This window comes from Aulonocara sp. 'chitande type north' Nkhata Bay, linkage group LG9 (assembly GCF_057382095.1).
Source record: "Aulonocara sp. 'chitande type north' Nkhata Bay isolate Kocher_YH1m ecotype deep benthic linkage group LG9, A_spYH_male_GT1.1, whole genome shotgun sequence".
Lineage (NCBI taxonomy): Eukaryota > Metazoa > Chordata > Actinopteri > Cichliformes > Cichlidae > Aulonocara > Aulonocara sp. 'chitande type north' Nkhata Bay.
This window is the reverse complement of record NC_141352.1, coordinates 12,947,477-12,960,378: the sequence shown is the minus strand read 5'-3', so window position 1 is coordinate 12,960,378 and position 12,902 is coordinate 12,947,477. Positions and strand designations below refer to the sequence as shown.

The 12,902-nt window shown below is 39.4% G+C and overlaps 1 protein-coding gene across 2 annotated transcripts; it reads left to right on the top strand.

The window, feature by feature from the left end:
- Positions 1-729: 729 nt before the first annotated feature.
- Positions 730-9,021, top strand: LOC147321805 (uncharacterized). 2 transcript variants are annotated; one of them, XM_086305911.1, is made up of 4 exons: positions 730-1,188; positions 5,563-5,665; positions 6,644-7,240; positions 8,095-9,021. In XM_086305911.1, exons 2-4 carry the CDS (start codon positions 5,648-5,650, stop codon positions 8,818-8,820), a joined length of 1,341 nt encoding a protein of 446 aa, XP_086162037.1. In that variant the 5' UTR covers positions 730-1,188; positions 5,563-5,647; the 3' UTR covers positions 8,821-9,021. The 2 variants fall into 2 exon arrangements, with proteins under 2 accessions (XP_086162037.1, XP_086162036.1); XM_086305910.1 differs by lacking the exons at positions 730-1,188; positions 5,563-5,665 and having other exon boundaries at positions 5,704-7,240.
- Positions 9,022-12,902: the final 3,881 nt, after the last annotated feature.

The following is a 12,902-nucleotide window of genomic DNA, read 5'->3' as shown; positions in this document are numbered from 1 at the left end:
AATTCTAATTAAAAACAGCAGCGTTGCCGGAATTGAGATTATGGATAATTCTTTAATAATTAGTCAACTTGCGGATGACACTACTCTTTTCTTAAAAAATGAACATCAGATTCCCCTGGTAAAACAAATAATCACTACATTCTCAAAAGCTTCAGGCTTAAAGTTAAATTTAAATAAATGTGAATTATTGGCATTAAAGGAGTGTAATTCACAATTACTGTACGATATAAAGGTGAAGAAGGAGGTAAAATATTTGGGCATCACAATTTCAAAAGATCACAAAGTCTTAGAAAAAGTAAATATTTTAGATAATGTTGACATATGTAAGACAATCCTAAATAAGTGGTTACAAAGAGACATCACAATTTTTGGAAGAATATTATTAACCAAAATGGATAGTTTATCTAGATTTATATATCCAGCTTACTCTCTATCAATATCGAATAAAGTTATTAAAACAATGTAGATTCATCAGCCAGATGAAGTGTTTACTGACAATTGACAGTGTAAGCGGACATCATCATCACTATTCCAATCAATCTTCTCCACACAGACAAGCATAAACACACTCGACTATCACTAAATCAAATTTAACACACGTTTGTAATGACGCTCGTTCATTTTACAATAGGGCTCATTCGCTCAGTCAGCAGGTGGCAGTATCCTCGTATACTGGGGAGTAAACTGCCATTACACAAAGAGAAGAAGAAAACCCCTGTACATGCGCGGCACGGATCGGGGAGTCCTGATCCGTAACGATCTTTTTATTTTTCGTTTTTGTCTACATTATATTGAAATGCTTTATTATTGGAAACATGTTAAGAGATACTTATTATTCTTAACATCTTAACAGATACTCTGACCCGTAACTATCGTAAAACGCTTCGACCGGAAGAAGACACCTTTCGCGCATGCGGGGTACCGATCGGGTTTCCGGTACGGATCGGGTAGTGACAGTGACAAGGCTGTTTTGTCAGAACACCGGATCCTATGGCCGCTGTAGCTGAGCTCGCTTTTCTTACGAGCTTCACGGATTACAAGGTCTTTTATTTGGTCGCAGAATAACCGGAGCTGGACTCCGGTGCGCCCTGTCCAGCTCGGGCGGTGAGGGAAGCACCTGCGCTCCGAAAACATCGACGAGGAGCTGAAAAAAGAAAGCTGTCGGGTGTGGGCCTTCAATGTCCTCAGGTAGTCTCACAAGTCGTATTTTCTGCCTTCTGCTGCGACCTTCCAAGTCTGCCACCTTGGATTTTAGCCAGTTGTTGTCTTTGCGAAGCGTAGAGCATTCGAACTCTAATTGGTCCAGACGTTGGTCAAATTCAGTGTATGTCGATTCCAAAGAATTAATGCGTTGACCGTGGTCCTGCACTGCAGACTGCACACTGTCTAACTTAGAGGACAAGTCCTGAAAGGATGACTTGAAGTCCGCTAGCAATGCAGCTCTATGCTCCTCGAGCATTAAACTAATCTCGGCTGCAGTTACAGGCGCCGCAGGTGTCGAGGTTTTTCGGTCTCGGTCTTGTTTGCCCTTTGACTTTGACATTCTTTAAATCTTCGGTAGTCGACAAAGGCAAAATACATCCAAAACTGGGAATCAAAATCTCAAAGAAGTAGGTTCGTTAGGTAAATGCTGAGCCGTGTAGCGGAGCGGACCTAAAACACGTCTACCCAGTCAACCATGAAGGAAAACAGTCTGTGGTCGTCCGAGTTTGGTGATTTTTGTGTCACAGGTCTACGTGTTTAATACAGGGACTTCCACAGCCTTTTCAACAGCGCTGCGGACCGCGGGGTGGGGGCGGGCAGTGTTTTGGAAATGACAGTCTTCATTACAAAGCTTTCTTCGTTATGAATTAGCATACATGTTTTTATTGAACATTTGAAGAACTAGCAAAAAAAACAAACTCTTGTAGAGGACATAAAGTCAGAGATAGAAAAGACAAGGAGCAGGTGCATCTAGTACAGGTAGAGCTGCTGCAAAAACCCACAGAGCCCAGCAGCCAGCAACAAATTCTGGATCCTTTGCTCTTAGTTAGCAGTTAGCATTAGCAGCACATCCTGTGTCCGATGTGAAAGGACTTTTATGCTGCGCACTGTGACTCACAGCAATGGTCCCGGGTCAGCCCTGACTTTGTGTTAAGCTAATCCTAAAGTAATAATGGTATTTCTAACCACTGATATACCACAACTTTATCCTTTCAACAGCTACTGAAAGTTAGGGGACCTAGCTGCTATCGGATATTAATATAGAGATCCTCCAGCTTCAAACTGTATAGGGCTTTGGAGTTGACGTCACGCCGCAATGCATTGTGGGAGTGCAGCGCCATTTTCGGGGTCTACGAATCAAAACAAACACACTGTGTTGGAACGACGACTACAAGAAAGATGCTTAAAAGCAGCTCAAAAGAGAATGAACTGTATAGACACCGATTGCGTGCAGAGGCAAAGCAGCGGTACTTGCAGAAAATAGTGTGCATTGGAAATGTGGACCCGTATGAAATACGGCTGTGGTGTAGAAACCCTGAAGACCAACTGCTATTGACGTAGCCTGACATATTTTCGTACCTTGTCTGTGGAGTCAGCGCGTACAAGTCGTCATTCAAACAAAGGGAAGTCAGCTTGAGTACTGCGTGTGAAATGCGTTTGATTTCCCTGCAAACATTCAGATTAGTGCAGCATAAATTCATTCATGAGGGGAAATTACAGTGAGAACATGTGGAGGCTGTTAGGTATGGAATGCCAGGACTGCCATAATGAATTAATTAAATACACCATTAAAAAATTGATTAAATGTGGCAATAATTAATTAAAATCGGAAATAATTAATTACATAAATATTTATGACACATGTAATTAATTAATTATTGACACATTTAATTAATTATTGACACATTTAACCCTTTAGAGCCGGTCGGAGCGGGCACGCTCTGTTTTGCGTAACTATTTTTAAATCCCGGTAGCACTGCAACCACGTAAGCTAGCGCAATAATTTTTTTTGCATATGAAACCGGAGGAGTTGTACTTACATCTTATGCCATCAGCTTGTCCTAGGTCACGGTTTCCTTCCACATAAAGCTTTGCAAAAACTGCATAAAAAGCACTTACAGCAACAAAAACATAATATTCCAGAAACACGCTTTGCCAATCCGATCAGCGGTTTGTAACACTTCTTACGTTGGAATAGACGTCAGCGCGAACTTTTGCATGTCCGCCATTACCTGCCCGAAACCGGGAGTGACGTCATTTGTATGTAGTATTTTTTTACCATCAGGGCCTCAGGGCCTATACTGGTATTTTTAAAAGTTATCTTTGACTTTATGACTTTCTGTGTCGTTTCTGGGATGCTTAGGACTCATATTGCACTGCTGGAAATAGTTTATTTTGATGCACATGCTGCTTTTTTGCAAATTTGCATTATAATATTTATTTTAGTTTTTCCTGCAGTATATGAAAATTGGTGTATTTCAAAAATAATACTACGAAGACACTCAAAATAAATTTCCTGTGGTAGGAAACTATTTTGTGCAACTTTTTTGTATTTACAGTTTTGAGGGATAAGCCTCTTAAATTTCTCTAACTAGAAATATATGTTAAAAAAGCAAAAACGATTTTCAATTTTTTTGTAGTTTATTGCACTTTTTTGCAATTTATGTAATTACTATGCACTTAATGAATACATATTATTAAAATCTGGGCTATAATTGTTGTATTGATGTATAGCAACTTGAAATGCTCCCAAAAATGGCTCCACGGCATGAAAAATATAATATAAGCTCTGCCGGACTTGGTTCTATGGTAGGTCTTAAAGGGTTAATTAATTATTGACACATTTAATTATTTCTTTATTTCACATTTTAATTAATTATTGCACAGTTGACACCTTCAGGTCTCACCATGAAATAATTTTATCTGTCAACCTCACCCATCAAACTCAGGGGGCGGGGCTAACGCTGATTGAGTCAAAACCATTGCTTTGGCCTGGTGGCCATTGTTTTTAGCACACAACAACCGGCATGTGGAAACTAACAGAACTGAACTTTGAAAAACCCTGTTTGTGTGTCACCAAATACCGTTTTAATATCTTTTTAGCCGAGAATGTAGTGGTTTAATCTTCATGTGTCTGGTCGGTTTGTCAACGATTTCGGAGATGTTTGCCCAGTCTCACGGCAAAGCGTGGATAGACCCGTTCGCCTCGCAAGCAATCGAGCTGTTATTACCACCGACAAAGCTCAGGCCCCGGTACACAGCTGTAATAACCCCCGCTGACACTGACTTCTTTTACTGAGGTTATATTTATCGGTGTTTTATTTCCTGATGTTCTTATGTGTCCTACGTGTTTCAGTCGCCAATTCTGAATTAGGGCTGGGCCATATTATACCGTTCACGATAATACCGGTATAATGTTAGGCAACGATAGGAAAATTTTTGAATGCAGCTAGCTAACCAAGCTAGCTAGCGCCACCCTTCATCCATTTAAGGTAACTTAAATTCCCAAAATTCTGACATGTTGGCATTAAAAGCGCTATAATAAAATACATTTATGAGAAATATAAAAATAAATGTATTCCAGGCTAAAACACAGCTGCCTTTTTCTTATCAGGGCAAAGTTGTGTCGGCCCACAGGGCATGTGATTGTAAAAACTGGCCTCATTGTGAGAGGCCTGTTATTAGAATCATTTCAAAGATTATTTGATATATACTGATCAGTATTCAGCGAGTGAGTCTGCTTAACTGTTAGCAAAATAATAATGATAGGCCAGAGATACCAGAGATGCATTTTTAAAACAAATACAGCCTCGGCCCCTAAGAGGGGATCTGTGCTCTAATTTTATCACATTTAGAAGTACTGCTGATTTTTTTAAGCTCCATAATTTTTTGGAGGGTGAGATAATTTTCATGTTTGCAAACAAAACTGAAATGGAGGAACAAAGATAAATAGAATAGAATACAATAGAATAGTTTTTGTTATTTTCATTGTACATATTTAACTAAATTGTGGGTGCTCCATACCAACTGTGCTTGGAAAACATTATAAATAATAAGACAGCTAGAATAAATGACAGAGAGGAGGAGTAAATACAAAGAGGAGGAAGGCACACATTAGAGGACAGGTTTCAGAATACTTGAAAGTAGTGCAGTGGACTTGATCCATGTATAGAATCCAAGTGTGAGTGGACCCCACTGTGATGAGGGTTATTCAGATCATGGCTCAGATTTCTACACCCACTCAGACAGGATAATCTTGTACGGCACACCTGATCATTTCTCACGGCACACGTATGTGCCCCACGGCACAGTGGTTTGGAAACACTGTACTAGTTTTTGCAGCTCCATTGATTGTTTTGTGTTTGTTTTTGGCCAGGACATTCTTTAAACAGGAATTGCTCTCCTGGTACTGGTGTGCCATACTGCTAAATTTGGTATCGGTGCTCAAACCTTTTGTGTTTATTTCAACCAAGTTGCCCACCCAGGGAAGCTAAATATTTGTTCTTTGTGTTCTCAAATGAACATATGAGACACTTCAGTGCAGTGTGGAGTCTAACAAAGATCTGTTTTGTGTCCCAGCTGATCAGCAGGAGGAGAAGAGTCTGACGGAGCAGCAGAGGAACAACAGCTACTTGGACTCAGCTCAGCCACTGCAGAGAAAACAATGAGCTCAACACAGAAGGTGACAGAAACTAGTGTTACGAAATACTCCATTAAAAGCTGAAGTACCGATATATGTTTTATGCTAAACTAACTGAACCTTGTGCTATATTAATGTAATGTAATAATAATGTAATAATACAATGCAGTAAACAGTAAACTTACCTGCTTATCCTGCACTAACCTGCAGAGGATTTTTACAGCAGTCTTTAAATCACACTGAGACAAAATGCACATAAAGAGTTTTGTGTTTGCTGATGTTTGTTGAGCTGATAGAAACGCTGCCACATAAAAAATATTTTCTTTGTTGTCTTTGTATTGCTAGATGTTGAAATACCGCGACTGCACCTTATCAGCACCTGCAGTCGTTCAGGTTTTGTGCCAAAAAACAAACACCGGCCCAATTTAACCCCTGACTAAAGCACACAGTTTTGCCTCTTTCATCTCTCATGATTAGTACATTATCATGATTGGATTTCACATGTTACTGTTTAGGTTCAAATCAATTTGATCTTTGATACCTGCAGTGATGAAATAACTCTCCTCAAATGCCTTAAACCAGAAGTAACAAGCCTATTTTGAAAAAGTAAGGAGTAGAAAATACAGATATAATTTTTTTAATGTAGAGAGTAAAAGTAAAAAAAAACCCCCTCAGGTTTCAATCAGACTCTGACATCATCCTGCACTGAACCAAGCTAGTAACTGTTACATTTGATTCATTATCATTGAATAAATTAGACAATTAGCATTAATATTTGTGTACAAGCAGGAGGGATGGGCATGATTTTAGAGTGTTTACAGTCATTAATTATCTTTAACACCAGGTTGGATGTAATGTGTTACTACTACCAGTAGGTGGGGATAAGAGACCTTTAAGGTGTTTGGTGCCACATTCCACCTTCAGGATTAAAACTAGTGTTAATGGAGGGAGTTTGAAGCTTCAGTTTGTTTAATGACTGCATTTCACTTACTGCCTCTGTTTGTATCTCTGTCACTGCAGGACCAACGTGGACCGAGAAGTCAGCGCTCTCAGGAGGCCGACAAACCTCACAGAAGAAAGAGAGAGAAAAAATACACCTGTGACGAGTGTGGGAATGATTTTACTTTGAAGTCTGAACTAAAACAACATCAGCTCATCCACACTGGAGAGAGACTGTTCAGCTGTGACTTGTGTGGAAAGTCGTTTTCCTGGAAGAAAGCCCTAAAAACACACCAAGTCATCCACAGTGGAGTTAAAACTTACAGCTGTGATCAGTGCGGCAAAGCTTTTACTCAAAAGATCAGCTTACAGAGACATCTAGTTACCCACTCTGGAGTTAAGGCATACAGCTGTGACTTCTGTGGAAAAACCTTCAGCCAGCTACGGAGCCGAAATATACACCTACGCATTCACTCCGGAGAAGATGTGTACTGGTGTGATCAGTGTGGCAAATACTTTACAACAGACACACACTTACAAAGCCACATGTTTACCCACACTGAGGAGAGACCTTATCAATGTGACCTGTGTGAGAAGACTTTTAAAACTCCACAGTACCTGAGAAAACACCAACAGATCCACACCAGAAAGAGACTCTACAAGTGCAGTTACTGTGAGGTATGTATTTTTATTTTATTCTTGTAAGTTCAGTCTGACTGTTTGGAACAAGTCTGCTCATTAAATTGTGTTAGCATGTTAGCACTGCTACTGCACCGAAGAGTAGCTCTGAGCCATTATTCAAGTTTTAATTTCAGTTATGATTTTTGCTTACACGATCATAAGAAAAACAAAAAGTCCTGAAAACTGATATGATGCTGTTATTGAATCTTCAGGCAGTTTCATGGTATATCATAGTGTTGTTATTATTTGTGTATAAATGGCCTTTGGTTTACAGCAGCTCATTCCTCTGTCAGGTGTAAATGGAATAATATAAAACTTAAATTAAGTACAAAACCAAACCATTCAGTAATCTTCTGATATCGTTAACAAAGTTGTATCGTTACGTAATGTTTCGTAGTATTGTAGCTGTAGTATCATTGCTTTCATATAACTTTAGTACTTTTAGTGTTAAAATAGCCATTTAATGTTATAATTTCAGTGTCATTGGGGGTAATAGTGTTTTTTTGTGTCCCAGTCAGCTGAGTGTTATAACTGCACAATTACAGTGTTTTTAATGCAGTATTAAATCAGTATTATTGCAGTGTTACAGTAGTTTAGCACTATGTGGGTACCCTAAAAACATTAGTGTGGTAGTACTTAAGTGTAAGTCAGATGTTACTGTAATATTAAATAAGTATTGCTGTAGTATTATGGTGGTAGTATTGTAGTTATTGTAGCCCAGTAAACTGAGTGTGTTAATTGAAACAATTAAAATATAATTGGACGTCTGCAGAGATGCTCTTTATTTCAGGCGACGTTCAGGATAAAAGTGTTGAAGGACTGACTTACACTGTCTTTGTGTCTTTGTTTAGAAGCAGAGCGACACAGATGGATCCACTTTTCAACCCTGTCATCGCTGTGGTGGTGGGAAAGACTTTCGTTGTGACATCTGTGGAAAAACTTTCAGTCAGCAAGCCGGCCTAAAAATACATCAACATAAACACACTGGAGACAAACTGAAATACTGCAAAGAATGTGGGAGAAGCTTCCCCACATCAGGTGACTTAAAACGACACAAACTCTTTCACAGTGGTGTCAAAAAGCACCTCTGTGATCAGTGTGGGTCATCCTTCACCACTGCAGGTCACCTTAAAACACACAAACGAGTCCACACAGGAGAGAAACCATACAAGTGCAGACACTGTGACAAAAGCTTCTCACGTTCAGATAATTGTAACGAGCATGAACGTACACACATGGAAGGAAACTACAGCTGTGAGCAGTGTGACAAGAGCTTCAAAAATCTCAGTTCATACTCTGCACACAAACGATCCCACGTTACTAATAAACTGTTTCACTGTTACCAATGTGCCAAAACATTCACTTCATTATCTGCTTTGTGCAAACATCAGCGGGATCACGCAGGGCTGAAATCGTTCCCATCACAGGATGACGGTGAATCTGAAGAGAGAGAAACATCCTCTTCTGGTTTCAGGGTGCAACTTAACCCTTTAGAGCCGGTCGGAGCGGACACGCTCTGTTTTGCTCCACAGAGTTCAGATAGACTCTGCTGTAAAGATCTAATGAGACAGTTATGAATGAAAATGTTCCCGTAGTTCCATTTGAATCTTTGTAAACTGTTCTTCTGTGGTGTTTGTGTTCAGTGTTTTCCTTCTTTTTTTCTCAACAGTTCAATGAAAAATCAGTTCCCTGTTCTCAAGTTTTTATTGAATTAATTTTGTTAAATAAAGTTAAATAAAGTTGTTAAATAATGTTAAAAAATGTTAAATAAAGAAAAAGTTTAATGACAAAGATTTTGAGCCATGATGTCATTTCCTGTATTTCAGAGTAAAGACTGAAGTGACAAATGGAAACATGTTTACAGTGGCACAGATGGAGGTTTATCAGAGGAGGGGACTTGGCTGTTCTCTACTCACACTGAACAGGGTTCCTGCAGCTTATTAAAAATCTGTCCTGAAAGTTATGAAAAATAAGATCTTTAAAAATTTTTATCAAACTTGCTGTAGGTATGAAAACTTCTGATTTTCTGTTTAACCCTTGGATGCACAACCTACCAATACCTACACTCTTCCATGAGTGGGGTCAAAAATGACCCCAAATAGAAATAATGCATTTTGCTACAAACTTGGTTGTTATTCTTCAAAATCTTCAAAACAAAGAGTTGTAACATTCTCATATTTGAGGTATTCCTCATAAAACATGTTTGTGACATGAGGCACTTCGCATTTTTATTTGTTTTTTCATTAATTTTAAGAAATTGCAGTTTTCTATCGCTTGTATCACTTTTGTATGCTTGCTCTGCATATACTGCAGAAGCTGGGTCTTCCCTCTGAAAGGCACAAGTTGTTCATCCACTGTAACACAATCACTAGGGATGAATTTCTGCCTGCACTTGACCAGGAACAGGCCCCATATGTAGCGGAAAGCTGCCATGTGGTTTGTTTTCAGTCGGTAGGCTCTGGTCCTCTTGTCATCAAAGTGCAAGAAACGGTCAATATCTTTAAATCTTTGAATTGACATAGTGGCCTTATACAATGGGTTATGCAGAGGACTCCCAAAAAACACACCAACTTGTACATCCCAGTTCTTCTCACTTCCTGCAAAAATGGTCAATCAAATGAAGGCCAGGAGCTTTTGTTTGATTACATTTTTCCACTCTTTTCCCCTGTCTGTGGCTACTCTTTGTGCCTCCATGTTTGTGCATGTCAGCACCTCTTCTATTATATTATCAGACATGAACATCTTCCATGCATTTACTGGGGAGAAAGTACTAGACCCAGGTGCAAGCCCTGGCCAACTAATTCAGAATATTGTGGCTAGAGCAGTAAGAGGGGCTCATTGTGTTAGACTCAATATCCATTTCCTCTTCAGAGGACTCCTCTGTATCTGACTAGTCTTGTTCGGGGGGAGGGGGACGACAATAGTCTGGGTCCTCTATATCTGAGATGTCAAATTCTGAGTCAATGCCTCTGATGGGCTCTTCATCCCATCTGTCCTGGATCATTTGTAGGGCACACCTGAAGACCACTTATGTGCAGCCCTGACTTTAAATCGTGTATGTTACTGTGTAAAAATTAATTCTTGATCCATCAGAAGTGTAAGTGGGACAGTCAGAGGTGCTAAGAATGAAAGTTTCATAGAAAATTCCATAGGAACTGCTTGGGGTAATTTTTGACCCCACTTGTGGAAGAGTGGGGTAGTGATACAAAAACTGCATTTTTTTAAAAATTAATGAAAAAATAAATAAAAATGCAAATGGCCTCATGTTACAAACATATTTTATGAGGAATACCTGGAATATGAATATATTACAACTTTGCATTTTAAAGATTTTGAAGAAAAACAAGCCGTGGGGTCATTTTTGATACCACGTGTGCATCTAAGGGTTAAGCTGTCAAAAAGATTCATTTTGGAGAATTATCTTTTAAAGTTGTGGTTTCACTTGCTCAATTTATCAGCGTTTCCTGATACAAGGCAGGATGGATCCATGCTTTTGTTTAAGACAAATTCTGACACTAAAATCTGAGTGTTGCAGAAATTGAGACCCATCAGACCAGGCAGCATTTTTCAATCTTCTATCGTCCACTTTAGTTCAAAAATCATTTCATTTTCTATAAGAACGTCATTAAAAACCTGTGAGAGTGCTGTTTCAGTGGAATGTAAATGTTTAACACCAGACTAAAAAACCTCCATAATACCATTAGTATCAAAATTGTATTGAATTGGGTAAATACTATGTTCTGGGAGTTTTGAGATCGGTCTACAATTTGAGAAAACTGAGGGTTCAAGGCCAGTTTTTTTAAATAAAGGATGTACAATTGCATGTTTAAAACCATCGCGAACCACACTAGAAGTCATACTGCTATTTATAACGGCAAGGACTGAAGTTCCAATCGAGGGAAAAACCTCTTTAAAGAGCCATGCAGGGATAACATCCGCAGGAGAATCAGAGGGTTTCATTTGTCTAACCAGCTCATTAAGAACTGTGAATGAAACAGGCTCAAACGAATGTAAAACAGCTGAGCAGAGAATAAACACTGATGGGTCATTTGTAGGAAGTACTATTGCTGACCTGACAGACTCGACCTTGTTTACAAAGAAATAAAAGAACTGATTACATGTGTCAGCAGAGGCTTCAGGGTTGTTTAGAGTAGAGCTGATAGTGTTAAAGAGAACACGGCGATTATGACAATTTAACACAATGATCTGAGAAAAATATCTGTTTCTCTCATTTTCATTTGTCTTTCTTCCACTTTCACTCTGCTCTCCTACACTGACGCCTGACTGCTCGGGTGGATTCATTTAACCAGGGCTGAGGAACACATTTTGAGAGCCTGGTTTTTAATGGGTTCACAGTGTTTAGGGTCTGAGTACAGGTTTCCTGGAACTGCAAAAGCAGCTCATCTGGGGTGGGCCCAATAAGTAATCTCGGGATCGGTAAAGATTTTCTTTATAAAAGTGGAGGAGAAGACAGCAGCGGCGGGGTGGAGCGCGAGCTTTAAACTCATGCACAAGAGAAATGTCAAATAAAACAGGTTTGTGATGAGAGAACACTGAATCCCACATTTCCAAATATAAAACAGATAAACCATATGATAACACCAGGTCAAGAGTCTGCTCCTGCTGGTGTGTAGGGCCTTCTACAAACTGTACAAGGTCAAAACACTGAATAAGATTTAAAAACTCCTGAGCAAGCAGTCCATCAGGGCAACAGACATGAATATTAAAATCACCAACTATTATAATCCGATCCTGTTTCGATACAATTTCAGCCCAAAACATGAAAAGTCATTTAAAAATCTTTGTTAAAGTTAGGCGCTGATAGATTACTGCACACACAACCGGTTGAGAGCGTCAAGGGTCAGATATGAGAAGTTCAACACTGGAGGGGAAACCAGTACATGGAGTTGTTTGTAGTGAAAGTTATTTTCTTAAAAACAGTCAATATTCCTCCTTCTCTACCTGATCTCCTTGGAGCATTAAGAAATGAGCAGTCGGAGGGTAACAGTTCAGAAATAAAGCTAGGCTCACCCACTCTCATCTGTGTCTCAGTCAGACAGCAGATCCAATCCACTGGAAGAAAAAAAATTGTTTATAATGAACGTTTTATTTGCTAAAACCTCACATTTATCAGAGCCACCCTTGTTGGAGCTGGAGCCTGAGTAGAAGTTGTCTGTGTAGCCCACGTTAATGTGTGGAAATTCAAAAGGTTTATTCAACGACTCCCAAGACGCAAAAATCAGTGGCGAGCAGGGTTATGGACACCTCAGCCCAAAACAGGAACCAGCCAGGAGAAAACAGGATCCAGGAGACGCCTTTGGATGTGACAGAACTAGGGATGGGTATCGAAAACTGCTTCTTGTTGAGAACCGGTTCCCACTGTTTCAATTGTTTGCCATTTTTGCAAACGATTTCCTTAATGATTCCAGTCGCCCCGAATGACGTCACCACGTTGCGGAGCGTCATTTACCTGGCAGGAAACATGGCGGCTCAAACGCTAAAAAGTTTGATTATACTTTACGAGAACGGATGACAACAGGGCAACTTGCAATACTTGCCAAGTAGATATTTCATTTAAGGGAGGAAACACTACGAATATGCAAAATCATTTGCTCACAAAACACGCGATAACCTTAAATGAATGTCGTGTTTTTAATTC